A 27068-nucleotide genomic window follows, 5' to 3' on the forward strand; every position below is an offset into this window, starting at 1 on the left:
GCTGGAGGATTCTGACCAGTGAGGAGAGTGTCAGACGACGAATCACGAACGTGCCTCATGGAGTTAGGGCTAGTGCATGAGATGGATCCGGCTTAAAAGCATCTCGCCGCCTCCAGACTTAAGATGAAGTTCCTTTCTTACTTTTACGCTTGGGATTCAGGTATGGTACCACTGACTGGGAATTACCAAGCATCACTGTCTACAATAATTTAAGCAAGCTCTTTGAATAGTTCCTTGATGATAGATTCACAGCACCTGCTGTTGATCGGGGCAGTCACAGTCCTACTCTATATCCTTAGCCGACAAAGCCTCCGTCTTGACCCGCGCGAGCCCCCCAAGATCCACGCCAGAATCCCCCTCATCGGACATATCCTCGGCCTGCTACAACATGGCATGGGATATTTCAGCCTTCTTGCGTACGTATATTATCTAGAGTTAGAGTATCCCATTTACCAACAAAGAGCAATAGGAAGCAAAACCCAACCGACCAAATCTTCACCATAAACCTTCTCGGCAATAGACAATACATAATTACTTCTCCCTCGCTCATGCAAGCCGTCCAGCGCAATAAGAAAACCCTCTCATTCGCCCCCTTTGTCCCATTCACTGCTGAGCGCCTCGCCGGTATCCACGAAGAGGGCATGAAACTCCTCCGCGACAAGGAATCCGGCGGGGCAGGTCTAAGCTCGACGACCGTGCACGCTATGGAGAAAACATTAATCGGGCGGCCACTCGACGCCATGAACGAGAAAATGGCGAAATCGCTAGCCCCACTGGTCGATGAGCTAGCGACGACGCACAACGGAAAGACAGTTGACCTTTACGCTTGGGCTACGCGCGCCATTACGAGCGCAAGCACAGTTGCCAACTATGGGCCGGCGAATCCGTATAGCGATCCGGCGATTGCGGAGACGTTTTGGGTCTTGGAGCGTAATGTTGCTCCGCTTCTGGCTGGATTTTTGCCTTCTATTGTTGCGCGGACCGCATATACTGCGCGTGAAAAGGTCCTCGCTGCGTTTATCATGTACTTTACCAACGGAGGATATGAGCAGGGGTCGGAACTGACGCGGACTCGATATCACGTTATGCATGAAGGCGGGCTCTCGGTACCTGATATTGCGCGCGCGGAGGTTTCTATGGGGCTGGGGCTGCTGTCTAACACGGTTCCTGCGGCGTTCTGGGTGCTTTTCGATCTGTATTCGAGGCCCGAGTTGTTGGAAGAGACTAGGGCGGAAGTTCGGGCTAATGCAGTCCGCGTTGAGACCACAATTGATGGAATAAGGAAGCATATCATCGACATATGTGCGCTCCGCGACGCATGCCCACTCTTCGTGTCAACGTATCAGGAGATCCTTCGCTCCCGGTCCACAACGGCCGTCACCCGCGTCGTCACCGAAGATACCATCCTCGCCGATAGATATTTGCTCAAAAAGGGTGGCGTCGTGAGTATACCCGCCTCGACCTTAGGTGCAGATGAGACCGTCTGGGGTCCTGAGTCAGAAATCGAGTTCAACCCAAGACGGTACATAAAACCTGCCCCTGGGTCCATGAACGGCGGCGAGAGAAATCCTCGCAGGACGGGCGGGTTCATGACCTTCGGTGTGTCGCCCACTATCTGTCCCGGCCGGCACTTTGCATCTTCGGAGATTCTAGCTATTGCTGCGATGGTAATACTCAGGGTTGACTTGAATCCCGTGAATGGAGAGTGGAAGGCCCCGGAGAGGAATTCAATGGCTATTTCCTCGAGTATGTGGCCGATCAAAGGAGAGCTCCGGGTCAAGGTCTCCAGGAGGGATTCGGAGCAGGAGAAGGAGGAGCAGTGGGATGTTGGGGCGAGGGAGGGAAGTGGCATGTTTAATTTAATGATTGGATGATGCCCATGACTGGAATTGTGCAACACGAATGGGATATTCTTGAGTTTTCCTCTCTAGAATTGAGAATGATATATACTCAAAGCCAGGGGTGTCATTCCGAAAGGGCTAGGTTCCCATATTCAAAAGGTCCCGCGGTCCTCGGTACTCGGAGGGCTAGTGAAACTTCCTGCATTTCCATCAAGAATTCCAGCTCCACTCTGAGGAACGTTCCAAGCTTTCGGTGCCCTAACTCTAGGGGATTGCCATAGTTTCCGCTGACAAAGCGGGTATGAACCAGAAGAATGAGGAAGTGGCGGTCCTTGACTGGACTTGCCTTGCGAGTAAGCCGTTCTTTTGCCCGGGACATTTAAATCACGTTGCCGTCGCCCATGGGCAGGACAATTCACCAGGGGGCAGTTGCCGTAAGGCGTTACTCCGGCATTCACTTGATTATGCGTACCATGGGCATCACTAAGTATTCGTCCCGAACTCCTGAGAGGCGTCTATAAGATGGCCTATCTTTATTAATACCAGATCTCTCTCTATCCATATACTTTCTGATATTCTCCCAGCAGTCCTCTTCTCTATTCTTTTCAGAATTCATCGCTCCATTTCTCTTTACATCCCTCTTCAGCAAAAGCCTTCAATATGAAGCTTGCTACCACAATCCTCGCTGTTCTTTCCGTGATCACCACTATCTGTTGCCTCAATCACTCTCATTCAAAATACCATTTTAGACCGGAGTCCTCTCCCGTCTTGTGGAATGTAAGTTCAAAGTACCAATTACGCCCTGATTATTTCCTCTGTAACCATATTCCCACCAGGACAAAATCCCAGCCCTCTACACCTTCAACGAAACCCAACTTGGCCACGGCTCATGGTGGAGCAGCTCCTTCATCACCGGCACAAACGGCAAGCAGTACCTGGCCCTCGCGCACGTCCTCAACGTCAACAATATGACCTACTACCGCGGCTCAACGCTGGACCTGCAAACAAACGACTACCAGCACTTCGTCACCCGCGGCACCAAAACCGCAAGCGGTCCGACCCTCAACATCATCATCGGCAAGAACCGCTTCGAGAGTCTCTCAGACGATAACATCTCCCGCCTCCGCGCAGTGACAAACACCAAGGACGTCAAATTTGATCTCTCCTGGAACTCATCCTCCCTAATTCTCGCCAACGGCGGCACAGGCGCGTTCCTCTTCGGCCCCGTCATTAGTCATGAATGGGGTATGCCGTCTTCCAGGACTAAGGGCACCATCACGGTAAACAACAAGACCATTACCGTTGACCCCGCGAAGTCCTCAACCTGGTACGACCGGCAATGGGAAGACGCCGGCGGCTCCATCACGGGGAACTGGACGTGGTTCCAACTTCATGTCCCCGGGTCAGACTACAAGTTCAGCGTCTGGGCCGTTGACAATCCGGCGACCGAGCAGGTCTCTCGCTTCGCGACCGTGCGGGATGGTAATGGGACACAGCTTGTTTTCCCTGTTGTCTGGAAGCCTGATTACGGGCGCCGCTATGTCTCTGCTTCTAGTTGTAGGGTTTATCCTCTGGACTGGACGGTAAAAATTGTTGACCTGGCGAGTTTCCATGTGAAGAGTGTGCGAGCTGATCAGGAAATTATTGGGGAGAATGGGCTGGAGACGGCGTATGAGGGGTTTACGACGTTTAAGGGTGTGCTTGATGGCCATCATGTAACTGGGTATGGGCTTGTTGAGATGGTCTACGTGTCGTAGATGGACGAGTGCGCTGTTTTAACATGTTTTCTTTTACTACTGTACTAGGGTGCGTCAATGCGCAGCAATCATTCCTTGTGTATAGCACTTCTGTTGGACCACCACAATGAACGGAGGCCATACTCTACCATACCTACATCGTATAAACAGTACTCATAACTCGACATTACTCGCAAGCTGTTCATGGTAAGATGGCATTAGTTAGTTCTATCAACTGTACTCTGCCAATTTATTGACAAGGGGCTCAAGAAAAGTTCCCAAAGTTTTTTGTATCATCGTCCAATGTATACCGGTCAGCGTGGTACATAGGTATGTTCCTCTCACTCATTACATACGTCCAATTCCTCCAACTCCATCGATGCTGAACCAACGCTCCGCCCTTCTTCAGACGATGCAGTGTTACCGCGAGACGGCGCCTGCAGCTGTACCTCTGTACCCGCATGAATCTTCGCCATAGCGACCGTCCTGACCATATCACTGACTTGTAGGGGCTTGCCTGACATGGGTTGGAGTGGTAGGGTCAGCACTGCCTAGTAACCGCGACCTTGTCGGTCGCTGAGCCAGCGCTGGTGTCATCGAAACATCACCTGGGTATCGCGGTGCGTGGGTCTGCTGCTGCAAGCTGCCAGGACGCCATCCCACGCCCTGAGAATAGAGATGCCCACCGGTTGTGTTTGAATATAATTTCCAATCCCATTACTCTCCCCGTTTGTTTTATGATCCCCGAGCCCGTCAGCACCTGCCGCTTTGGATTATTGTAGAGCTGGGCGTCTTCAACGGGTCGTTTTCTGCCAGTCTGGGCCGGCGTCCCCGGCGTCCTCTCGCTCCTCAACCTCCTCAACCTCCTGTATTCAAGTACAAGATCGACCATATGTTTGTTTGGAAAGTAGTTCAACTATTCCATGTGTAAGTGTCAGCATCAAAGTACGAGACCGGAAACCAATCATTAAAATTGGGCATACATTGCAGAACTCGGTCCAGTGGAGATGCAAGTACTTCTGGCGCAAGTTCCAAAGCCGATTTCTCTCCTCGGCGGTCCAAAGTGATTGTCGGTCAAAAGCTTGACGCAATTTCTCCGCCGCGGCCTTCTCCTGAAAGATGTCGAGTGTTTCTGCGTGCGGGTTGCAGCGAGCAGAGTTGGTCTCTTTCCTGCTTCTCTCCATCATGCCGGCGGCTTTCTCATTTCTCTTGCTCTTTCCCACAACAATCAAAGTAAACCAGTTTCATAAAGGGAGTGACGAAGTTCGAGGACGGTTGGGGTAGCTGGTAGTGTGGTGGGAATGATGGATGAGTGAGCTCGTAGCAGATGTAGCGGTGTTACCCGTGTTGAAGACTTCTGTATCAGCCCCAGGATTGAGCTACCTAACATCAGGGCACATCACGTGGCTGCGCTGTACAAGTGCTCCGGTGCTGTCTAGCTTGACTTATCCTAAGACCAGACTATGCAGTTTTTCGCTGAGTACCAGACTGAACTTCGAATTTCCAGTTATGCTAACTTGGTAGGATTTTTATGCTATAAAGCCAAAAAAAACAAAACAAAAAACAAAAAATTTCCACAACCTAAGAGATCGGTCACAATAGACCAAAGAATTTGGGACCATTCCATTCGAAGCTCAGGCATTTCACCCATCTCTTCCTATTTCCCCTTCTCCCCTGCCAAATCTCCCTTATACACCATCCCCAAACTCCCCGGCATCGCATCCACAAATCCATTCTGCGCATATAACCTCCGCCCAGGTTCATCCGCCATAAGATTAACATACGGGTTTCCCTCCGGCGCATTCTCGCCTATGTACCGTAACAGCTGTTTTAGAATCGCATCACCGAGCCCTTTCCTCTGATGATCTGGCAAAACAGCCATATCCGCGATGTGGAAGTACCACCCGCCGTCACTGATTATGCGGCCCATTGCGACCGCTGTAGATTCGGATGTGTTGGGATCGATGTATGTGATGTAGCAGCCATACCAGCTCCCCAAGGGAACAGCGGCCCCTTGCGCTGGTGTGACGGGCGTGAGGCCTGAGGCCTTTCGGAGGTGCAGGTAGGAGGTGAGACTGGGGTACCCGGAGACGAGGGTGTAGTGTGATGGGAGGGTCTGTTGGGGTAGCATGGTGGTCATTGGCTGTTGGTTCTGGGAGTGGAGTTTTGAGGTAGTTGAGATTATTCGAGATCTTGTTTTGCGAGTTGAATCGAATTATTTCGCGATGGATGTGGGATTCTCAGTAACTATAAGTAGGCGAGTGAGATTGGTGGATTTCTAAGCGGGTAAAAGGGAATGTCGGTAAAAGGCGCGTCTGCCTAGAGGACCCTGGTTGGTGCCTAGAAGCCATTGCTCTTGATTAAGTGCTCTCTAGCCTAACTGGCCTAGACGAACAACAATTCGGATTGTGAACCGCCGCCACAAACCATCACCAGTAGCAAGCATTGATGGGAGTTGGGTTTCGCAGAGATACCCGAACTGAAGGCACCGGCCATGACCAGTAGTATCATGGTGTCCGAGGGATTTCGATCAATGCGTTGGTAACCAGATAATGCAGACAGTATCCCAGCGATCGAGATGCAGTATCGAACGTAACGAAAGAGGTTGTAGTTGACACCCCTTTGAGCAAGCTCTGCCTCCTTTCTTAACCCACCGTCCCATGCTCCTTGCCCCGCTGTGTATACCACTTCCTCAACAAATCCCAACTCCGACACGTATGCGCCATTGGCGTCCCCACGACTACTTCCCTCCCGCTCTCGCCGAGAGGTCTCAAGACCACGGGTGTCAGGTCGCCCGCGCACTGCAGACTCTGTCGGACTTGTTCGAAGCAATGCTCTGCGGAAAATCGGCATTAACATAGTTATGCCACATAGATGGACCTTGATAACGTACCGAGATGCGCTGAATGGGCGGGCCCGTAGTACTCAGGCGATAGCGCCTTCCGTAGAGTATTTAGGCAGTGGAGGGAGTGCATGACCTCGACCCTGACCGTTTTCAGTTGGCTTTCCACGGCAGGGATGGTAGGTGCTTACTCTCCAGTCCAGTGACCATTGACTAATACCGGGTCATCAAGATCCGCTGCTTCGTTGTCGCTGAGAACCAGGAACTGTCCTATTGCTTGATCAGAAACGAACATTACCTGTCCACTGCCAGTCGCAATTGACGTACCTTCCAAGAGCCTATTCCATGCGGCGTCAAGTTCCAGCGACGGCTCGCCGATGTATTGGGCTTGGGCGGGATCAAATTCCCGATACAGCTGCTTCGAGGAGGTGTTGTAGCGCAGTGGACTGGTGAAGGTGGTTTGCGCCAGCTTGATTGACTCAAGCGCGGGTCCTGAGAGATGCAATGTTAACAATTTAGATCTATTAACAATGCGCCGGGCGACAAAAAAAACCTACCCCATTCTGTTGAGTATCCTGCATCATTTTGCTGCGTGCAAGAGGGCGCTGGTGGTGGGCGCGACCACAGGTAGAGAGACTGAGCACCGAAAAGGGCAGTGGTGAATGCAAAGAAGCACGTTGCTATTGATAAATGCCTGTTTGAAGATGGCCGTGACCTGACTTGACCTTGATGATCTTCAATGTCCGCGTTCTCAGTTAAGTTGAGTTTCTCGTATGTTGCGCTTGAATTTGGCATCTTGGGATGTGTTCGTAGACAGACAGCAAATGATAGATGAGAAGCGATCTTCTGGGGAGCTGCGATAAAAGCGCGGTCGGAAAGTTAGAAAAAAGAGTTCGAAAACATCAGCAGAAACACAATGCAAGGTAGGTACCTAAAGCCTGGGCTGGTACACCTTAACCGAGCGGTGCGCGGAGCCCAGATTTGCTAGCGCCGCGTCGGGCCCTGTCCACAGCCCAACTAGCCCCCAAAGTGTCCGCTAAGTGGAGGTGGGCGGGCTGAACAGCGCCTAGCGCCTATTAGCAATTCTTGAGTAAGAGTTACAATGCAGCAGCAATCACACCGCTGGGACAGCTGATGGTAAAAGTATGAAGATTCTGCATGTTGAGTCCTTATGTAAAGGTGACAAACTCTACACATAAACTTTACATACTGAACATCATCCACTTTGATCTATAGATGTGCATCTCGTTGGTTTTGGTGGTTCAATGGGCCCACCAGGGCAAACTGCACATTGTAGATGAGATTGCAGATGGGAAACAATTACCGAGAGCAGCGTATATATACCTTCTAAAAGTCCCTAGGTCTCTGCTTTACTCATCCATTTATTTCTTCCCCCTGTCATCCACCCGTTCTCTCCAAACATGAAAGTGTCTCGTTCTTTCCTAGACCTCGTGGTTTTGAGCCTCGGCTTGGCATCCACCGTCTCCGCCGCCCCTTCCACCCCATCCCCCGACAACACACCACACTTCAGCATCGACCTCTCCCTGGTCCCGACAAGTCTCTCCACCCGCGACACTGACACAAGCGTCGACCACTCTTTGGAATCGCACAACTTCTTCGGCAACGAAGACTGGGCCATCGCCGTCCGACCAGGCGTAGGCCCCGTCTGGATCCACAGTTCGCGGTGGAAGACACTTTTAGACGAGCCTTCAGAGACCGCAGCGATCGAAAGCGCCGATGATACAAACAGCACCAGCGCCCTGGAAGCCCGTCAGTATTGGTATGGCGGTTACTACTACGGATACGGCTCCTACTACCCGTACTACGGCTATGGGTATGGCTACCAGTACTATGCGAGGCATGATGGAGACGCGTCTGCATCTGCAGCTGCGATTGGGACGTTGACGAAGCGGGAAACCTGTCCTGCGCAGACTGGGTACAATATTGGGTGTAACAAGGTTACCGAGTATGCGAAGTAAGTCACGGTCATGCTATTCATTTTCTTTTTGGTCTTTGCAATGCCTACGTGTGCTGACAAGTCTACAGCTCCGCTGCAATGTACGGGTACAATGGATATGCAAGGGACGGCTGGGCGCCCAAGATGAACGTGTACTCGGACACCAGCTGCAACTCGTACTTGACCTCGGTGATTGGGTATGCGTCGTGCGTGGTTGGTTCTGCCCGGATTCAAGGAATCATCCCGTTCAACCAGCAGCTATAAAGGGTTAACGAGGTTAGATGTGGCAGATGAGTAGAAGAAGGATTTTTGGCCTGATTGCAAAATCGTCGGGCGCAGCTGTGAGCCATGTGTTTCAGAGACCCGTGCCTTATGGCTCGATTCAATCTAGACTGTCGGATACATCTCCAAGCAAACCACCCAGTATGTAACCGCCCAAAACAGGAGGTACCCTAGGAAAATGATCAATATCTATACATATCCACTCGTATTAGCTACTCCTCTGAACAATTTCCTCGGTAGATCAAAGCGACAGATTTACTCACCCAAAGCTGACCGTGATCAAACACACCAACCCGCCAAAGCGGCGCCACAATCCACAGCAATAGTCCGACAAGGTAGGACAAGATCGAATAGCTCAGCAACATGATTGGTGCTTGGAGCAGGAAGAGCATTCGCCGTCGGGGAAGCCCATTCGCGCGCCCTCTGCTCCCATGATTGCGCCTGCTGTCATCATGCTCGCGTTTAACCTCGCCACGAAGAGCCAGCAGAAGTCTTTCGGCATCGCCATTTTCGTCATCCCTCAGATCAAAATCTGAAAGCAAGATACTCGTATAAAATGCACCGATAACGCAAAAGAGCGTAAAAGCTAGGGCTCCGTACCAGAATGCGAGGATGAGCCAGAAGGTCTCTTTGGGCTTAGACATGGCCCATTGTAGCGAGCTGGAGACGGACGATGCGACGAGGGAGCCCTAGACGCGGGTGAAAATGATATGCTCTTCTCGCTTACATAGGGGTATTAAAGAGACTCGACTCACCACGACCCCAACATATTGATACTCGACTTTCTTATCCACGTGCCAGCGAACAAGCCGGGAGACTTGACGATGCGGGTCATTAATGTCTAAGATCCGCTGGACGGTGCTCTACATTATGAACCAGGGATTCGTCATCAGTCGCCAGGCGATGAACATCGCACGTGCAATCAAAGTAAGCGTCTGGACAGCTGTTCATGCTCAGCTTGTTTTCTGCGTAGGCAGCAAGAACGAGGACTTACTCGTCTAGTCGCATGCTTCGCGCGCCTTGAGGACAGCCTGTAAACGGCTCGCGCCATCATAATATCCGATTAACTTAGTCAGTGGCCCTGGCCCACGTCTGAACAGACTCAGCTTGGAATTGCAGCTGACCAGGTTGTTCGAGACGAGGGTCCCTGAATATTATGGAGCGTTAATATCGGGTGCGTGTGTATGGCTGATTTGCTCAGTTCGTATGTCCAAGATCAGAACAGCATGGCAGTAGAACTAGATTTAGCCAAAGCATCAATTCCGGACCAAAGGCGCTCATCACCACCATGGTCGATTCGATGCACGAAGAACTGCTTGAGACGGATTCAATGCTGATCTGCACGGGGCGAAGTCATTTCAGCGCGGCTGCTAACCGCGATGCATGCTCGGCAGTCCACCCAGCCCTTGGCGATGACACCTTGGCGATGACGCCTACATTCCCATACCGATGTAAAGGTATAAAGGGATCAGAATCACCGCTGAAAGATGCATTCTACTCAGTCAAAAACTCCACCCTGAGCTCCAAAATTACAAGTTCACGACCGGCCAAATACCTCCAACGAGTAAAATCAATGGCCTCTAATACTGTCACCACTACCAATGCCTTCGACGTCGTGATAGTCGGGGCTGGTCTAAGTGGCTTGCAAGCTGCATCCATTCTCCACGATGCCGGCCTCAAAATTGCCGTCCTCGAAGCAACAAACCGGGTCGGAGGCATGGTTCTTACCATACAATCGACCGAGATGGGGTTCAATGATCTTGGGGCAACCTGGATCAACGACACAAACCAAGTCGAAATGTTCAAATTGTTTCAGCGTTTTGGCCTTGAGGGAGAGACTCAACGGACCGTTGGGGATAGCATCGCTCAGGGCTTTGATGAGACAGCGGCAGGGGAGAGAGTGCCGTATGGATTCATTCCGGTGCGTACATACCCAACCCTTATGCTTTTATGCCATTTGCTCATAGACGCGTTCTGTCGGTTATACAGGGCGACCCTGAGATTGTCGCGAAGCTTCTGGACGCTGTCAGAGCAGTGTCTGCCGAAGTCAACCTGGATGACCCTGCAGCATCACCCGGCGCTAAACTTTTGAGCACGCAGGCTTTCCTTGACTTTTGTCTCGAAGTATCACAATTGGAAACTGCCGTTGGTTTTGCCAATCAAGTATCCTCAAGCCTTGTGGGCGTAGAGGGCAAGGAAGTTAGCGCGCTCTCCATGCTGCACTATATCAAATCTGGCCATGGGATTGACGTCTTGATGTCGGATCACAAGCATGGCGGGCAGTATCTTCGTGCAAGGCAGGGTACAGTATGACTGCTTACTTAGAGAAGGGCTAGAAGCTGATGGAAAATCAAGGTATGCAAGCGATTCCTAAAGCGCTCGCAGCCACCCTACATGCCGGAAGCATTTTTCTCGAAACACCGGCCACAGCGATCAAGCAGAATCCAGCTGCAGGTACCGTTGAAGATGAAGAAATGGTAGAAGTCCACACAGCTCATGGCCAGATCTTCAAAGCTCGCCGCGTCATTCTGAGCATTCCGACAACCCTGCACAAAACCATCACCTTCATTCCGGCGCTCCCAGCACCGCGTCAGACTTTGCAGAAATCGACCGTAATGGGCTATTACACCAAGATCGTATATGTCTTCTTGCACCCCTGGTGGCTTGATGCGGGTCTCTCGGGCGTAATCGGAACTCAAGCCGGCCCGATCAGCTTTTCGCGGGACACGAGCATCCCCGCTGACGGGCAGTGGTCAATCAGTTGCTTTATTATCGGTGCACGAGGTCGGGAGTGGGCGAAGCTTAGCAAGGAAGAAAGAGACCAGAAGGCTTGGGACCAGTTTGAGGCATGTTTTGGCGCTGTTGTTGGTGAGGTCCCAAAACCGGAAAGGGCATTTGAGATGAATTGGCTGAAAGAGCCATTCTTTGAAGGTGCCCCCTGTCCTGTCTTTCCGGCTGGGGATGCTATGATTGCTGCTGGTAATGAGTTGGACAAAGCATTCGGGGACATTCATTTTGTAGGAACAGGGACGGCCACAATTTGGAGGGGATATATGGAGGGCGCCATTTTGTCTGGGCAGAGGGGAGCGAAGGAAGTTCTCGAAGCACTGAAAGTGTCCGATTATGCTTCATAGGGCTGGGCTAGGCTAGCTAGACAACAGCATAGCAAATTCCATGCTTCCTCATGATAATCCCAAGCCCATAGGGCCCGATTGCATAAGGATCCGAGTCAGCCCATAACATTTTGAGCAGATGCCCCGCTTGAACTGTGTTGCGCATCTTGAACTGGTTGTTGAGAAGTAATCCGCTAACAGTTTCCTGGTCTTCATGCCTGGTTGAACATGTTCCGACGATTATCAGCGCCCAAAGTGCAATACACTGGTAAGGTGAGTAGGTCGCTTGTCTCATATAAGCCACGGCTATATCGACCAGGCCCTGGATTTGCTCCATCCGCACCTCATCGTCCCGACTTACTAGACGCGTCATAGTCTCGAGATAGATCAGTACCGCGTGCCTTATGACTTCCAGGACCCCTGTTCTCTGAGCAAGGAAAATGGGGTCGGCTGATGCAATTGTTGGTGGTGTCCATTGCAGGACTCGAGCTTTTAGCAAAGCATATTTGTTTTCGGCATCCAAACTAGGACGAGGTTCAATCCCCTGGTCAGCATGCACAGAAACGTGCATCAGCACCTCGAACAGTTCGTGAGTTCCCCCAAACATAGTTCCGAACGCTTCAAAATCGCCAAGCTCCGAGTGAAGCGACAGCAGAAAAGGGTCAAGAGGGATTGCGCGACTTGGTATCATTCCGTACGGTGTGATGCTATTTGCTAAGACGATGTACGAATAGAGCTCTATGATCAATCCGTAGTGCATCTTGCAGTCGTCTGTCTCGAATATGTCTCGACATTTCCGAAGACGTAGGATAAGCTTCCGGCTCGCTCGGAGATGTGAGAACATGGATCCTGCCAGGTTCCCGGAAATGGCCTATTTTGTGAGCCGAAGCCGGGAGGAGGCCGGGATTACGTACCTCATAATGACAAAGAAGCATCATGCTAAGCAGCACCTTCATTACAGCGACAGTGTCTAAGTTCGGATCACTCACTGCTCGCTGCATCGACTTCAAGGCCTGAGAGTAATGCGTATATGTCGCTCTCTCTATCCCGTTGCGATCTCGTCTATCGCCAAGCTGAAAGGACAGATGCGATCCACTGAGCGCTAGAATGGGATGCATGACCAGATCATCATTGTACGCGATTGCGACCACGCTCGAAGTAAACGGGTTTAAACCTGTCGGTACCGTGGCAAGCAAGCCACCCGTTCTGGCGAGATAGTGTGATAAAAGTGTACTGGACTCCGGCAGGAACATTCCTGTGCGTCGGGGGCTATCGCAGAGCTGGAGATGGGGAGCCTCGCTGATGTTTGCTCCGCTATCAGTTGCTCCTGCCTCTTGATTGCTCACGATGATAGCTTCGTCAATCTGAGTGGGGGGTAGGGGTGGCCAGGAACATAAAAGGCCATTCCGTGCGCAGGCTGCACAACGCGGCTTCTGCTCGTCGCATTTCTTCTTCCGACGCCGGCAAGTCAGACAGCCGGACCTCGTTCGCATATGGACTTGTCCTTGAGCGTTCCGCTCGACAGTCAATGAAGTTGATGACATTTTAGATGGGTTCGGAAGGTGACGGGGATTGGGTTCTGGGGAGGAAATCACAGCGAGAAAAATCGTACGAGGCGGGGGCTGACGCCCAGAGAAAGCCAAGAATCAACCAAGCACTGCCTCGCCCTGGAGTATTGCAGGAACATGGCATTCCCTGCTAATAATATTTCTCGAGTATAAGAAGATGTATATGTGTAGTACGTAAACTCGACCCAGAAGAAAAGGTCATTTGGGACTCGGGTAACCAAAAATGAGATAATGAAGACCTACTACTAACCCATAACACCGCAGAAAGAGGCCGTAGTGATACAAAATACATCTCACTAGCGATACAGCATAAGTCCCTTCCATCAATCAAAAATCCTCAACCGCATCGTCCAAGTATGTGCAGTCTGCTACATCTGACTGACAGTGACGTACTTATCATCCTCACCATCCTCACCATCCTCGTCAGGACCAAGGTCATGCAACCCATGAAACAAAACAGGCAGGGTGGACGGTTTCCATAACCACAGTCCCTGCCTCCTATTGACCAAGGTCGTTGACAGCAGAAACACAACGCCAAATGCAACCAAGGCTGGAAGTAGAGCAAGCCAAACCCAATCCACAGAAACATACACCTCCGCCCACAAGTCAATCCCTAGCACCGTGGTATTGCTCGCCCTAAGTGCCGCTTGCGTGAACGCATTGGCAATCCTCTGCATTGCGGGCTGGAGACCGAGTTCGATGGCTCTGAGCGCACATGAGATTCGCGAATCCTGCGAGAATGAACTTTCTGTTATATAGTCTCATGTCTGGCTGTTCGTAGCTGAAAGAGTATACGTAAATTTCTCGCTAAATGACTAGAGGAAATTGAAGTCGGCAACAGGACAGAAAGTGAACTTGGCCTTGTTTATCTAAGGGTGATTGGTTGTGTTTCGAAGACTAGTGGGTATTGTTGGGCTATGGTTGTTACCGGTAGGCTTCCAGCAGAGTCTGTTGGCATAGACCCCCGATGATGAGGGATTGAGGAAGGTTACGCCGTAGTCGGGAGAGGAGAGAATGGTTTGTGTGACTTTATTAACCACGGTTATGTTGAGGAATTGAGTGCAGAGAGTGAGGAGGTATAAGATGACTTTGCGTATCTCGAGGGACTCTTGTAGATCGAAACTATAAGATACACTGGACTCAGAGCCCGATATAGGCCCAATGTTGGCGGAGACAACTTTCGCAAGGTCGTGACCAGCAGCGGATTTTGCGCACCGATGAAGGACTCGGTGGAGGATTGGTTTGATGAATTTCTCTGCGTAAACGGTGTCCAGAGGACTTTATGTGGGAATGACATCTGGAGCAGGGTCTCTCCGTCCGCGATTCTCAGGGCTACACTGTTGTTAAATCCCCTTCCACTGGGAACATGGAGCATACAGTAAACTGTATCATTGAGCGGGTTGCGAATATCAAACCCCGGTTCATCGCACTCCATGGTAACACACTGTGTGATATCCTCGCAATGACTGCACATCCTCAGAGACTCAAAGGCATTCATGTACAGTTTTCCAATTGACAGGAGGCTACTGTTCCGCAATCTCATCATACCATAGTGCCGTATAAAGAATCGCATCTTGAGTTGGCCCTATCAGCTGACGAATGAGAAACATTGCCTGTTTTGCGTCCGCAATGATCGAACCCCCCTCTGCCGCTCTCTGTCTCACCGGATATGTCAAGACTTGTTGTATAAACGGATCATATGCCAACGCAAGAGCAATGAGTATTGCACCCAGAGAGACAAGCGACTGGCCATTATGCTCAAGCAGCATAACGGCAGATCCCCATGGCCTACGACTCGCACTATCGAAGTATGCATTACTTCTAGCTTTTTGGTCTTCTTCCCGTTGTAGAACCAGAGTCACTTGAGTTGGCCCATGCATTCGCTGACGACAAAGATAAGGGCTGGCTTGGAGGCGGGTGCTAGTAAGGAGATAAGTGCGTTGAGAGTGACGCCGTAGGCGAAGTGTGGGGAGGCTTTGTCGTCGAAGACCATGAGGAGAGATATTCTGGCAATGAAGCATGCGGCACTGAACACCATGATCAGGATTTCCTAGAGCCATGTCTCTATCACCCTGGCTATCCAGCTTTGTTGGTTGGGTGCAGGATGCCCTGGTGGCCGCGGGGGTGGTTCTGGGCTGCTAGAGGTGGAATGTATTCATACTCTGATGTTTGCTCATTTTCGTTGCTGTGGCTCTGGAAAGGGTGCGGCATTTTCGAAGAGCTCAAGTAAGAGGCGACGAAATAAGGGTGTAGTAACTTAATAATTTCGAGGAGTCATCCAAAGCAGGTGACGGTTCTCAAATAGCTCATTCGCGCGAGGCTGTCAAGGCTGAGCAGCGATATGAGATGACCGCAGTTACACATCATATTGTCTAGTCAATTAAGCCTGTCCCAAGAAGGGGGTTTCAAAGGAAAAGCGTCAGATCGGGTACATTCTGTATGGGTTGACCATTAAGTGTTTCCGTAGACGGGTGCAGCGTGCACTCTTCAGCGTCTTAGCTATCGATAACTTCGAACACGAAACGTATCATTGGCTGATGTAAAATACAACCTCGAAACTGTAACGAAACCTTGGTACATTAGGGGGACCAAACTAGTTACTTACTTAATCCTTCTCTTTACCCGTCCAAACAACTCCCCCGGATTGCCGTTGAACCTTTCAATAGTGATCAATTCATTATGCAGCTCGATTTCAAAAGATCTAACAATAGTCGCAACCGCCAACAACTGCTCGAGGTAGGAGATATTGCGCCCAATGCAGGCACGGGGACCATGGTTGAACGGGTAGAATGCGGCATGAAGAGCTGACTTGTCGCCCGTCAGCCACCTGTCGGGATTGTAGTCGAAAGGGTCTGGGAACGCGGTTGGGTCTTGAAGAAGTGTGTATGTTGGGACCTGGATGGATGTTAGCCGCCAATGGCGGAAAGGATGAAGATCGGGGAGACGCACAGAGACTGTTACTCCCTCTTCAACAAAGCGACCTGCGATCATACGGCCGCCTTTGGGGACGACGCGGGGGAATCCTTGAGTAGAGGCTGGTTGGATGCGCATGGCTTCGTCGATGCAAGCGCGCAGGTAGGGCATATTGCTGATTGTCTTGTAGGATGGTATATCCTGCACAGCATCCACAGGAACAACAGCGTCAAGTTCCTCACGAACCCTTCTGAGGACAAGCGGGTGTTTATAAATATGATAAATGGCCGATACAAGGACAGCAGTATTCGTCTCACTGCCGGCGTTCATCATAACCGCACATTCGACTATGACCTCGGCCGGATCGAGGTTCATTTCTTCGCCTTTGCTGTTTCGCAAAAATTTGGAGAAGATGTCTTGCCGAGTGTCTCGGTCTGCAATTGTGAGTCTCTTCTCGCAGAGCTGCCTGACGACATTGCTCCAGTCCCGTCCTGCTTTCACGTCTGGGTGCCATGAAAGTAGGGTACTGCCCAGAGAAAGAAGCGCAGGCTCTGCGCCAGTGAGCACCGTATGCATGTGCATATCATGCAGCGTCTTGATATAAGGGACCTTGTAGACTCGTCCGTCGGCGGTTCTCGCCTCGACGATGTCGTTTCCACGCTGGACACACCCAAGCGACTCACCAAAGACAACAAGACTCATGAAATCAATTGCAAAGTAGTTCAAGACTCGCCGGAGGTTTATTTCTGTCCCATGATTGGCATGATCAACCATGACCCTGCTCAAATCCTGCAGCCCTGTTTGTATGATTGGTTCAAGCCCAACGATGGTCTTTTGCGCAAAAGCATGGGCGAGTAATTTTCGCTTCCGTTGGTGTTCCTCTTTCGATCGCGTATCAGCCATAGAACGATAAGGCCCCGCGCCTGCGTCGTAGAATTCGTCTTTGGGGAAGTTCGATCCGTGCCCATATATGTCGTTCATGGCCCGGGGGTCCGAAATGGAGAGTTGGGTGGGCCCTATCCGAACATGGGTGCCGTACTTCTGGTGCGAATTGTACACTGCCTTGAAATGGGCATTCTTTAGAATCTGACAGATTCGCCAGAGAATGGAGAAGGACGCTATAGAGGGGCCCGGATATTGCCGTAGACTTTTCTTGTCGAGAAAGTAGGTTGTCACAGGGTGCACGAAAACTGTGTACCCGATTACCGCGAGTAGAACTGTTCGCATAAGTTATTAGATCCAAAGAGATCAGTTTTCCTGCTAGGGGTCTGGCTAACCGGAAAGCAGCATTTTTCAGCACGAAAAGCAATATGTTATTGAAGAAGTGTACGCCCGGTGGGAATAGGTGTAGAAAAGCTACTGGCTGTTCAAATGCCGCGTGTCGAAGTGCCAGCTGAAGAGACTAGTTACTTTCAACTTGTCATCAACTGGAGAATAAATTTGAGTCCGTTATGGAACGATGACCAGGGAGACAAACCATATTAGGCGGCAGATCGTTCTAATCCGACGCCTACGTCCGATACTCCACCCAACTGCTCTGCCCCACGAGGGAGCTCTAGCACTCGATGTCATGTGGCGCTATCACAGATAAGCACACAGGCACTTTAGAAGACCATAAGAGTCCAGTGCGTGCGGGACCCCGTAGTGAGTCGTGTGTGGGGGATCGAAAATGCACCTAGTCTAGGCGTTGCCTTTGTCCGTCGCTTTCCCCCGTCGCTCTCGTCCGACGGATGACTCCATCAGAGCGACGGGCATTAACTCTAGCTCATAAGGGCCAAGGCCTAGCGCGGGTCTGGGCTCGTGGACTTTGCAGTGCGAGCTACACAGCATCGAACAGCCCATTTATTCCAAACTGAAACTCCATGTCCCAATCAATCGGGATAACAGCTGGAGACGGAGGTGACGGCTCTACCATACCCTGCTGCGGGTTGAAAATCTGCATGAAACTCTCGTAATCCGTGATGTTAGAAGCTTCGCTCAAGTGTAGGAAAGTATCTTGCGTTAGTCGGGGTTGGAACAAGTCATCATCAAAATGTGTTCTTTTGGTTAGGGAAAATCCCGTGTAGAATCTCATGATCGGGCCGAGGAGTTGATCATACTCCCCAAGACATCGTGCTGCTGCTGGCCAACGTTCACCAAGAGACGCAAAAAGGCGCGAGAAGCAATTTGCGAACTCCTGGATGTCTTCTAGAGTGAAGAGCTGGGTGATCTCAGATTTACAGCTTCGGAGTACACTGAGGAAGACAACCGCCGCAGAGAAAGTGTGGTAACATGTATGAAAGGTGTATTTAATACGACCGAACTCGGAATTCGCTTGCTCCCAGTAACTGACTGCGACGCGGACGCTCGCTCTGAACGCCCGGATGAGGTTTGGACGGGTTGGCCCTTTCACTCTGTTCGAAGGGCCGTAAATGAGGACTAGAGAATAGTGGTATGCAATATCAGCGTATAGAACCATTTCGCACCATTGAGATTTGATAGAAATATCCGAGTTTCGAGCTGAAGAGCTCTGAACTTGTTGCGCCCAGTGATGGGCTTTGCATTCCATGTTTTCCATCCAAACCTCAAGAGAGCTAGCCTCTGGTGGAAGGGGGTTGTTTAGATGGAGGATGGAGACTAGCTCTGCTTCAAGCTGACGAAAGCTCCAGATAAAATTTGTGATTGAGCATAGAGTCAATGGCGCACTTGGACTAGGGAAATTGATGGTAATGTATTTGGTGAGTGTTCGGATTGGTCTGCGAAAGGCTGCACTGACGGCGATTTCCATTTCCCAGGCGCACCAAAAGATGCAACGTCGCCGGTCCAGATACGGCGATTCCAGCTCGTCGTGTGATTGGAGCTCATGGTGCAGACCAAGTTCGATGCACGCTTCGCTCGAGAGTCCCGTCAACAGCCACAAGTTACCGACCGTGGGGTTAAGAAAGGTATATTGAATTAGCAGCAGGAGAGCCTGGAGACCTGCAAGGTCGTTCGTCAGGACGCCAGAGATCTTTAGCATCGCGTTCTTGAACAGTGCTGTTGCGAGGGACTTAGCTCGAGTAAGTTTGTTTCTGGCGGCGGTTGACAGCGAAATGGCCATGACCAGACTGACAACATATATAGATCGAGCATCGCAGCTGTTGGAGTAGTCCACCCGCATAACGTTTTCAAAGACTCCTCTGACCTCCTGCTCAGATAGGATTGGGTACTGGTGGATAATTCGAGTGGTATAGACAAGAAAGAGGAAATCAGCGACGTGTGCCGGCACCGAGGCTGGCGAGAGGATAGAGGATTGCTGGTTCACGACCGCCCGCGGGTGATTTTCGTTCAGATCGGAGAGAGCACTCGTCGAATGCACTGAAGGAACCTGAGTGGGTATGGCGACACACCCAGCTAGCTGACTCTTCTCAACGAGGCCAAGAAAGCAGGGGGCGGAGTCGCTCAAGACATCGCCAAGTGCAGAGTTGACGACCGGTACAAGCGTAGATGTAGGCACGGGCTCAGGACTTGCAAGTTCGTGTTCAATGGCAGCAATTCGCTCCTCGAGGTAGCGGGTAATACTTCTTGGGGCAGGTTCGTTGGTGGCAGCATTCCAGGCCATGCAAGGGGCACCTGCCTCCACACAAGCAGAACAGGAAGGCAACAGAGCATCGCACTGGTTTGTTAGCCCGACCGTTTTCTGCGATTGAATTCAGGCATTACCATTATTTTCCTGCGACGGCACCTAACACAGGAAAGGCTCCGCCGCTGGACTCTTTTTCTCATGTTGACCATTGTGGAGTTCAGTTGCTGAAGGAGATGAACGCGAGCAGGAATGTAAAAGTAAGACTCGAAGCACATTACAGTGCCTCCGGCTACCTTGGACAGTAGGTGTCTACCCCGCATTTTTCTTATCTCTCCAAGACCAACGAGATGGCAACTCCAATTCTGCCGATAAGGGTCTGGATTCTCCCATTATTATGTCTCTTCTGGTATTTTGCTTTCCTCTTAGTCCAGTTTTCACACAGAATGGCCCTTCCTGAGCCCATCAAAATGGATGCACTGCTGCAGCTTCTACCTGCTTGCACCAGATGCCGGGATGTACGAAAACGCTGCGATACTCTACTTCCCGCATGTGCCAACTGTACGAGATCGGGCCTAAAATGCACCTTCTATGATTCAATCTCAAAGGAACTGCTGCCAAGAGAGTACGATCATTCAACCTACATCTGAAAATAGCACTGAACGACCAACAGGTACATTTCGGCCATGGTCGATCACCTCCGTTCCTTAGAGGCTGCCCGAGATCGCACCGTACAAACGAGGTTTCCAAGCGTCCCCGTCACTAGTCCTGGGACAGTCATGAATACAGGAAGATCATATCAGTTTCTCGGAAACAGGGCGCCGTTGATTACAGCTGCGGCTGCAAACTGGAAACGGCAGAGCATCGACATGTGCCCAACTCTACCCAGTTCATTTTCCGGAATGGGGTTGGTCAACGCCTCGATGCACCATTCCTTGGTTGATAAGTATCTCCACGTCGTTGACGAACTGTTTCCGGTATTCGATGACAGGCCAGTTGATTTTTTAGAGTCAATCCGCAACAGCATCAATCCCGCACGCGAACAGACCTTCGTTTTAACCATTGTATATTCTATTGCCTGCCACTGCCTACCGGGAAACGATAATCGCCTTGTTTATCTCTCCAACGCCCTCTACCAAGAATCCATGGCTCATTTCGAAAGCGTGATGAAAGACAATGGGGTTGGAGCGCTTCGGGCAGTAATACTTCTTGCTATACACGGCATTTTTGACGGGCGAACTGGGAGCATTGGTCAGCTCGTGAACTTTGCCCATCGACTCGAGATTGAACTCAGCTCGCATACTATACCAGAAACGATCTCCCAACTGCAGCGCATGCGATGTACTATTTATTGCCTCGCTGGACTCTTGACGGCGGCCATGGACAGACCCTATGGCATTGCTGAGCCGGTCGATCTATCCCTCTTTCCTCAGCTGGATAAAACTAATTATGTCTTTGCTGTAGGAGCCAGCCGCACAGTCATCTACGACGGAGAAAGCCCAGTTTCTCTGCACAGTCTATACATGGCATTCGCGATACCGCGCAGGAGACATGTTAATATCTGATACACTAAGCCAAACCCTTCTCCGTCAACTACAGGAACTCGGGCCCTCGCCCATGCTGAGTGCCATGGTGCACCAAATGCAATTTTTGATCCATGCGAACCGAGACTCCGCTCGACGACTATTATCCCTATATGATGACGATAGGATGACTTATGATGTATACGCCCCTCACTGGATATACAGGGCCGCCTCATACTTAATAAGTCATGCTGAAGGCGGGAGTGACATTGGGGCTTGCATTATCGCAGCAAAGTCCTTGGAACGGTGTGCAACCAAATGGCCGAACTCGAAGGTTTTGCAAAGAGGCTTGGAGGATCTTAGAAGTAATAGACGGGCGCGGAGCTAGATTTATTTTGGCGCAGTAGCTGGTGGCCCGCAAGGATGTCATGAACAATATATACCGTGGCTAAGTCAGTTTTCATTGAGTAGTAGTGGTCATGAAGCACATCTCCAGCCTACCAATCAGAAAATCTACGCACCAAAGGTTTCCAGTGATCCAGATTACCCCAAAGGATCCGAGAATCCCACGACTCGAGTATTCGCACGTGGAGCGAATCCTCTAAACGGAGTCGTGGAGAAGCTCTTATCGGCGATCACACCTCGGACATGGGCGACGGGCGACGGCGACGGACTAGAGCGCCCGGGTCCTTATCTACCTACTCCAACAGTAGCCATCATGCAGCATCGTCCTGGACATGCTCAGAAGGTGCTATATTCTATATTCTATAGCCTCATGATGAAGTCAAGCCTAGACTGATCACTTCTCCTTATCCCCGATACCGATCAACCCTCTGCCCGTCGTACAACAGCCACAATGACATCAACGCTCTTCCCGGGAGTGGCTCTAGTCACAGGCGCTGCATCTGGTCTCTCTCCATTCTTTGATTCTAGTTGAAAGCTCACTAATTGGATCTCGTCTCGTCTTAGGCATCGGCCGCGCTACAGCCCTCCTCTTTGCCCGCGAGGGATGCCGGAGAATAGTCCTCGCAGACATTAACACGCGCGGACTGCAAGAGACACACGACATGATCTCCGAGGCAAACGCAAACACGAATCAAAAGAGCCCAGTATCGATGCTCCTCACCGAAACAAACGTGACGTCAGAATCCTCCGTCTCGGACATGGTGAAGAGCGCCGTCGCGAAATTCAAACGCATCGATTACGCCGTTAACGCGGCGGGCTTGATGAGTCCGCCTGGTAAATCGCATGAAACTACACTCGAGGAATTCGAGAGGATTAATTCGGTGGACTATAAGGGTCTCTGGTTGTCGAGTCGGGAGCAGATTCGGCAGATGAGGACTCAGGACCCGTTGGAGACGCATGATGGGCGGCCGGGGAATAGAGGGTGAGTCTGTCCTACGTTGCGCAGTTTTAGGGTTTAATCGCTGAGAACGACGCATCTGATAACTGTCAGAGCTATTGTCAATGTTGCAAGTGTCTTAGGGATGGTTGCGAGACCCAACGCAGGTGAGCCCAGCACTCACTCCTCGTTCTACTGACAGCCTTGGAAGAACATGGACGGACACTGACCATGGCTGTCGTTAAGCACCATATTGCGGAGCTAAGGGAGCTGCGATCAGCATAACGCAAGCGGATGCAATTGATGTGAGTACCGGCTGATGCAGAATGAATCATGAGCTCAGCTTGCTAATACGTGATTCTTGACAGTACTCTGCAGACAACATTCGAAGTATGCCTCCCGGCCCTGTCAGACTTCATTCCTATTGGCTTCATTCTGACTCCCTACGGGTAGTTAACTGCGTTCTACCCGGTGTAATTCATACTCCGATGATCGACCACATCCTCGAGTACTATCGGCCGGAGATCAACATGCAGGCATTAGGAAGGTAGGATGTCCACTGGACCATGTCCGCACTTGCAGAATCCGCTAATGTACAAAGGCTCGGAACTGCCGAAGAGATCGCGGACGCTATTTTGTTTCTCTGTAGTAGTAAGGCGACCTTTGTGCAGGGGGCCGCTTTCGCTGTTGATGGCGGGTATACTATACGCTAGACTAGGTCCTAGCTATAACAACGGAGCAACATTACCATTCAACTGATGTGCAAGCACTGCCGACGTGAATCGCTCAATATCCGATTACTTCTACCAAGATGTAAGATTTGGAAGCAGGGAGTGGATCAGGAGATTAGATTGGCCAGGCATTTCAGATCCGCCACTATTGCGAGTGTCAGAAGGTAAGAAAACTCGTGAATACGCTTCGGACAATACTTCGTTGGAATTGCAGAATTGACTCATATTCCACTTCAAGTTCCGAAATAATCCTATATCTCGACGCCCCCTTCAATCGTAGCTCCCTGGATCCTGCCTTCCTTGAACTCCTGCACCATAGCCTCCATAGTACACCATTCAATCCCTTCATGGTTCTCGTTAACCCACTCAATAAACCTCTCATGCATCAAGACAAGCTGCGGCTTCCCGCTAACTTGGGGATGGATCGTGATGGTGAAGCAGAATTCGTCATACTCCCTGTAGAGAAAACTAAACATGTCTTTCCAGAGCTTCTCAATCACGTATGTATCGACGTAGCCGTGCGTTGACGCCTGTTTGAGGGCTAGTGTAAATGGAGGCCAATCGTCCAGGTGCCAATTCGCTGGCACGCAGACCACATTGCTGGGTTTCAGGGTGGACATGGGCGTCATCCAGTGGGAGGCATCCTTTGAGACATCTGTTTCGGTGTATGTCGGACGGTGGGGGAGATAGTACAGTTGAGCATCGTGGTGCATGAAAGAGTGGTCGTACTCTATCCCGAACTCTTCAAGGAGAGTAACGGATTGCGGCGAGGTAGACCAGGACGGCGCAGTCCAGCCTTTCGGCTTTTTACCGACGAAGTTGGTCAGCGTTTCTATCGAGCGAGATAGGACGTCGCGCTGTTGTTGCTCGTTCAGCGTGGAAACAAATTCATGCGTGTAGCCATGTAGACCACTGCTCAAATTAGCTTATGATCTTGTCCACCATTGGGAGAAATCGAGAACATACATCTCATGCCCAGCATCCCGAACCTTGGAAAGTTGCTTTGGAAAGCTCTCTAATGAGTGGCCAGGAACGAACCAGGTGGCTTTGATATTATATCTCTCAAAAAGCTTTAGGATTCGGTCGATTCCGACAGTGGCCCCGAATATTCCTCTTGATATATCGGTTGGGTTGGCAGGAGTGCCATCGCCGGTATTGATCCTATATCCTGACTCAGTGATTGTCTCTAGTCAAGGCAAGAAAGAGGCATACCAGCCACTAACGGCGTCAACATCGACTCCGTAGCCAATGAGAACTCGTTTACCCATAGCAGAGTGATGTGAAATGTGGTCTTGAGCAGCAAGGATGAAATAGCGGTGGCGGCCTTTGTTATCACGTTTGATGGGATTTGTTGGCGCTGGGCCCGTTATATCTTTGCGTATCTAGACAGGATATGTGGAGATACTATCCTCTGATGGGGTACGGATGAAAGCCACGGATGTAGGCGCCATCGGGAACCAATGACGAGTATCTTATCAGTGGCTTACTCCAGTAGATGCGGGAATAGAAACTGTCACATCTCAGCGGCAATAAGCGACTTGGCGCAGGCAGATAAATCGTCTGTATACTCCGCGTGTTTCTCTAGCATCCCATTACCACTATACTCGACCCGATCATGTCCGAACTACCCGTCCCTGGCACAGTGCGCCTCATTGACGCAAGGGACACCTCGGTCAGGCACGGCAGCCAAAAGGCCGACATTGTCTTGATTCCTCAGCCCAGCTCTGACCCAGACGACCCTCTGAACTGGTCATGGCGACGGAAAACCCATAATCGTGTTTGGCAGATTCTCTGGACCTTCATCGGGGTTGCAATTACCTGTGCCCTAGCCCCGGCCTACCCCATAATTGAGAGTGACACGGGGATCCCTGCCGCCAATATCACGACCGGCGTTGGTCTATTGTATCTGTTCCTCGGATGGGGAAATGTGATTGTTCAGCCCTGGGCAATGCATTTCGGGCGTCGGCAGGTCCTGCTCGCTTCGCTTCTCGCAACATCCCTAACCGTCCTGTGGTCGGCATACGTCAAGAGCAGCGGCGAGTGGTACGCCAATCGCGTTCTGATGGGCATTTGCAATGCTCCAGTCGAAACGCTCGTGGAGATTCTCGTCACGGATCTTTGCTTCACCCATGAGCGAGGCGCCTACATGAGTGCCTATACCTGGACCCTGTTCAACGGTGCTTTTCTCGCCCCGATTGCCAGCGGCTATATTGCTCAAAACATGGGGTGGCAGTGGATTCAGTGGATTGGGACCGTCATTGGGGTTGTGACAGCGGTCGGTATGTTCTTTTTCTTTGAGGAGACCATGTTTCTTCGGAAGGCCGCTCCAGTCGAGTTCCCCCAAGGCGCCGCTGGATCTAGCCCTAAGGACATCGAGGATGTTCCAGAGGCAACAAAAGAGGCCATCCGTAATTCCAGCAAAGTCTTTTCCTCGATCGAGTAAGACCTCACAGTAGGGGAAACAGTTTCGATCCCGAGGTCAAAGGGCGAGCGATACCTCCGTACCCTCCGCCTCTGGGGTTTCCGAGCCCCCGACCAGCCAGGCTTCTCTTTGAAGCTCTTACTTCTCCCGTTCACACTTCTCCGGTACCCCGTCATCTGGTTCTCAGGGATTCTGGTCGGAAGTATTCTGTCCTGGTTTAACGTCCTCAACACCACAACGGCCACGAATTTCTCCGCCGAACCTTACAACTTCACTACAAACCAAACCGGCCTCACCTACCTCGCCAACGTGATTGGATCAACAATTGGCTGCTTCTTCGCGGGGTCGCTGAGTGATATTGTCGCCGAGAGACTTGCTCGTCGTAATAATGGAATAAAGGAACCCGAACACAGGCTCTGGCTTGCTTTGATTCCCCTAATCCTGCACCCAGCCGGGTTTCTGCTCTATGGAATCGGTGCGGCCCAAAAGCTGCATTGGGTGGCGCTAGTCTTTGGTATCGGATTTATTTCTGCCACACTCCCGATGGGCTCACTCGTGGCGCTTAACTATGTGATTGATTGCTATAAGGAGGCGGCGAGTGAGGCAATCGTTGCTGTCATTCTGATAAGAAACACGATGGGTACGTATCCGCCATGCTGGGGCCTGATTCGTCAGGAAGTTCGCGCAACGAAACTAACATCACTGCCAGGTTTCGTGATAACGTACGCGATCTCACCCATGATCTCCAACATGGGCTTACAGAATGCGTTCATCCTTGTAGGCTGCCTCGGAGCCGCGATTTGGGGGACATGTTTCGTTGCAATTTGGACGGGGAAAGCGTGGCGTAGACACTCAGCCAAGTCGTACTGGGCGATCGTCGAGGAGCATCATTTGCAGGCACACTAGAAGCTAGAGGCATACCCCTTGGAGTTATTACCGTTTTTAGCCCTTAGACCGTGGCCAATGTAGTGATCTAAGTCTCACACTCCCTAGACTCACGTCAGTATCATATCACGATGCAAGTAACTAGTCAACCAAACTATTGGCGACTACCTTGCTCCGATACCGTTGCTGCTCCTTAATTTCCAGAATGTAACACTCTGTTTTGACCTAGACCGCATATGATACCTCTGTTGCCCACGTATTCTCCAAACTTTAGTCGAGTGCATATCAAAGTCGGTAGTAGGCTAGGTAGGGTTTGGAGAGGCTTGTGATGGTTTTGCCTGAACAAGCGGCCATTAGCGATGGAACAGAGCG

General features: G+C 51.0%; 14 protein-coding genes across 14 annotated transcripts; 7 read left to right on the forward strand and 7 right to left on the reverse strand.

Annotated features, from left to right (window-relative positions):
- The first annotated feature begins 112 nt into the window (after positions 1–112).
- BDW74DRAFT_184739 (cytochrome P450) lies at positions 113–1961 on the forward strand. The gene is made up of 2 exons (XM_073730883.1): positions 113–416; positions 470–1961. Exons 1-2 carry the CDS (start codon positions 238–240, stop codon positions 1872–1874), a joined length of 1584 nt encoding a protein of 527 aa, XP_073590090.1. The 5' UTR covers positions 113–237; the 3' UTR covers positions 1875–1961.
- A 540-nt stretch (positions 1962–2501) lies between these two features.
- On the forward strand, positions 2502–3598 carry BDW74DRAFT_172830 (Kievitone hydratase; the record flags this gene model as incomplete). The annotated part of the gene is made up of 2 exons (XM_073727662.1): positions 2502–2618; positions 2678–3598. 2 exons carry the CDS (start codon positions 2502–2504, stop codon positions 3596–3598), a joined length of 1038 nt encoding a protein of 345 aa, XP_073590091.1.
- Positions 3599–5046: 1448 nt separating this feature from the next.
- On the reverse strand, positions 5047–5851 carry BDW74DRAFT_142824 (GNAT family N-acetyltransferase). Its single transcript, XM_073722782.1, has one exon. It carries the CDS (start codon positions 5715–5717, stop codon positions 5235–5237), a length of 483 nt encoding a protein of 160 aa, XP_073590092.1. The 5' UTR covers positions 5718–5851; the 3' UTR covers positions 5047–5234.
- A 371-nt stretch (positions 5852–6222) lies between these two features.
- Positions 6223–7214, reverse strand: BDW74DRAFT_172832 (oxidase ustYa family protein; the record flags this gene model as incomplete). The annotated part of the gene is made up of 5 exons (XM_073727663.1): positions 6223–6413; positions 6471–6562; positions 6611–6689; positions 6747–6911; positions 6977–7214. The coding sequence occupies 5 exons, from the start codon at positions 7212–7214 to the stop codon at positions 6223–6225; spliced, it is 765 nt and encodes a 254-aa protein (XP_073590093.1).
- A 626-nt stretch (positions 7215–7840) lies between these two features.
- On the forward strand, positions 7841–8640 carry BDW74DRAFT_172833 (uncharacterized protein; the record flags this gene model as incomplete). The annotated part of the gene is made up of 2 exons (XM_073727664.1): positions 7841–8394; positions 8466–8640. 2 exons carry the CDS (start codon positions 7841–7843, stop codon positions 8638–8640), a joined length of 729 nt encoding a protein of 242 aa, XP_073590094.1.
- Positions 8641–8763: 123 nt separating this feature from the next.
- BDW74DRAFT_172834 (uncharacterized protein) lies at positions 8764–9302 on the reverse strand (the record flags this gene model as incomplete). The annotated part of the gene is made up of 2 exons (XM_073727665.1): positions 8764–8847; positions 8922–9302. 2 exons carry the CDS (start codon positions 9300–9302, stop codon positions 8764–8766), a joined length of 465 nt encoding a protein of 154 aa, XP_073590095.1.
- A 929-nt stretch (positions 9303–10231) lies between these two features.
- BDW74DRAFT_164885 (flavin monoamine oxidase family protein) lies at positions 10232–11792 on the forward strand (the record flags this gene model as incomplete). Its single annotated transcript, XM_073726335.1, has 3 exons — positions 10232–10579; positions 10648–10960; positions 11014–11792. 3 exons carry the CDS (start codon positions 10232–10234, stop codon positions 11790–11792), a joined length of 1440 nt encoding a protein of 479 aa, XP_073590096.1.
- Positions 11793–11808: 16 nt separating this feature from the next.
- On the reverse strand, positions 11809–13264 carry BDW74DRAFT_164886 (Zn(II)2Cys6 transcription factor; the record flags this gene model as incomplete). The annotated part of the gene is made up of 2 exons (XM_073726336.1): positions 11809–12642; positions 12686–13264. The coding sequence occupies 2 exons, from the start codon at positions 13262–13264 to the stop codon at positions 11809–11811; spliced, it is 1413 nt and encodes a 470-aa protein (XP_073590097.1).
- Positions 13265–15197: 1933 nt separating this feature from the next.
- BDW74DRAFT_172836 (uncharacterized protein) lies at positions 15198–17542 on the reverse strand (the record flags this gene model as incomplete). Its single annotated transcript, XM_073727666.1, has 4 exons — positions 15198–15366; positions 15945–16234; positions 16289–17469; positions 17530–17542. 4 exons carry the CDS (start codon positions 17540–17542, stop codon positions 15198–15200), a joined length of 1653 nt encoding a protein of 550 aa, XP_073590098.1.
- A 529-nt stretch (positions 17543–18071) lies between these two features.
- Positions 18072–19832, reverse strand: BDW74DRAFT_172837 (fungal specific transcription factor domain-containing protein; the record flags this gene model as incomplete). The annotated part of the gene is made up of 1 exon (XM_073727667.1): positions 18072–19832. One exon carries the CDS (start codon positions 19830–19832, stop codon positions 18072–18074), a length of 1761 nt encoding a protein of 586 aa, XP_073590099.1.
- Positions 19833–20239: 407 nt separating this feature from the next.
- BDW74DRAFT_164888 (uncharacterized protein) lies at positions 20240–21704 on the forward strand (the record flags this gene model as incomplete). The annotated part of the gene is made up of 3 exons (XM_073726337.1): positions 20240–20418; positions 20467–21134; positions 21265–21704. 3 exons carry the CDS (start codon positions 20240–20242, stop codon positions 21702–21704), a joined length of 1287 nt encoding a protein of 428 aa, XP_073590100.1.
- A 468-nt stretch (positions 21705–22172) lies between these two features.
- Positions 22173–23371, forward strand: BDW74DRAFT_172838 (SDR family NAD(P)-dependent oxidoreductase; the record flags this gene model as incomplete). Its single annotated transcript, XM_073727668.1, has 7 exons — positions 22173–22224; positions 22286–22703; positions 22773–22825; positions 22905–22963; positions 23027–23048; positions 23112–23205; positions 23260–23371. The coding sequence occupies 7 exons, from the start codon at positions 22173–22175 to the stop codon at positions 23369–23371; spliced, it is 810 nt and encodes a 269-aa protein (XP_073590101.1).
- Positions 23372–23640: 269 nt separating this feature from the next.
- Positions 23641–24657, reverse strand: BDW74DRAFT_184743 (polysaccharide deacetylase family protein; the record flags this gene model as incomplete). The annotated part of the gene is made up of 3 exons (XM_073730884.1): positions 23641–24301; positions 24356–24550; positions 24602–24657. 3 exons carry the CDS (start codon positions 24655–24657, stop codon positions 23641–23643), a joined length of 912 nt encoding a protein of 303 aa, XP_073590102.1.
- A 347-nt stretch (positions 24658–25004) lies between these two features.
- On the forward strand, positions 25005–26717 carry BDW74DRAFT_164891 (uncharacterized protein; the record flags this gene model as incomplete). Its single annotated transcript, XM_073726338.1, has 3 exons — positions 25005–25828; positions 25868–26451; positions 26521–26717. The coding sequence occupies 3 exons, from the start codon at positions 25005–25007 to the stop codon at positions 26715–26717; spliced, it is 1605 nt and encodes a 534-aa protein (XP_073590103.1).
- Between the last annotated feature and the right edge of the window lie 351 nt (positions 26718–27068).

Source organism: Aspergillus multicolor, assembly GCF_047715735.1.
Source record: "Aspergillus multicolor strain CBS 133.54 unplaced genomic scaffold BDW74scaffold_1, whole genome shotgun sequence".
NCBI lineage: Eukaryota > Fungi > Ascomycota > Eurotiomycetes > Eurotiales > Aspergillaceae > Aspergillus > Aspergillus multicolor.

Excerpts from the sequence above, each read along its gene's own strand:
- BDW74DRAFT_184739 (XM_073730883.1), top strand. The coding sequence starts at position 238 with ATGATAGATTCACAGCACCTGCTGTTGATCGGGGCAGTCACAGTCCTA. Across the intron at positions 417-469 it reads GGATATTTCAGCCTTCTTGC|GAAGCAAAACCCAACCGACC; the intron begins GTACGTATATTA and ends AAAGAGCAATAG.
- BDW74DRAFT_142824 (XM_073722782.1), bottom strand. The coding sequence starts at position 5,717 with ATGACCACCATGCTACCCCAACAGACCCTCCCATCACACTACACCCTC.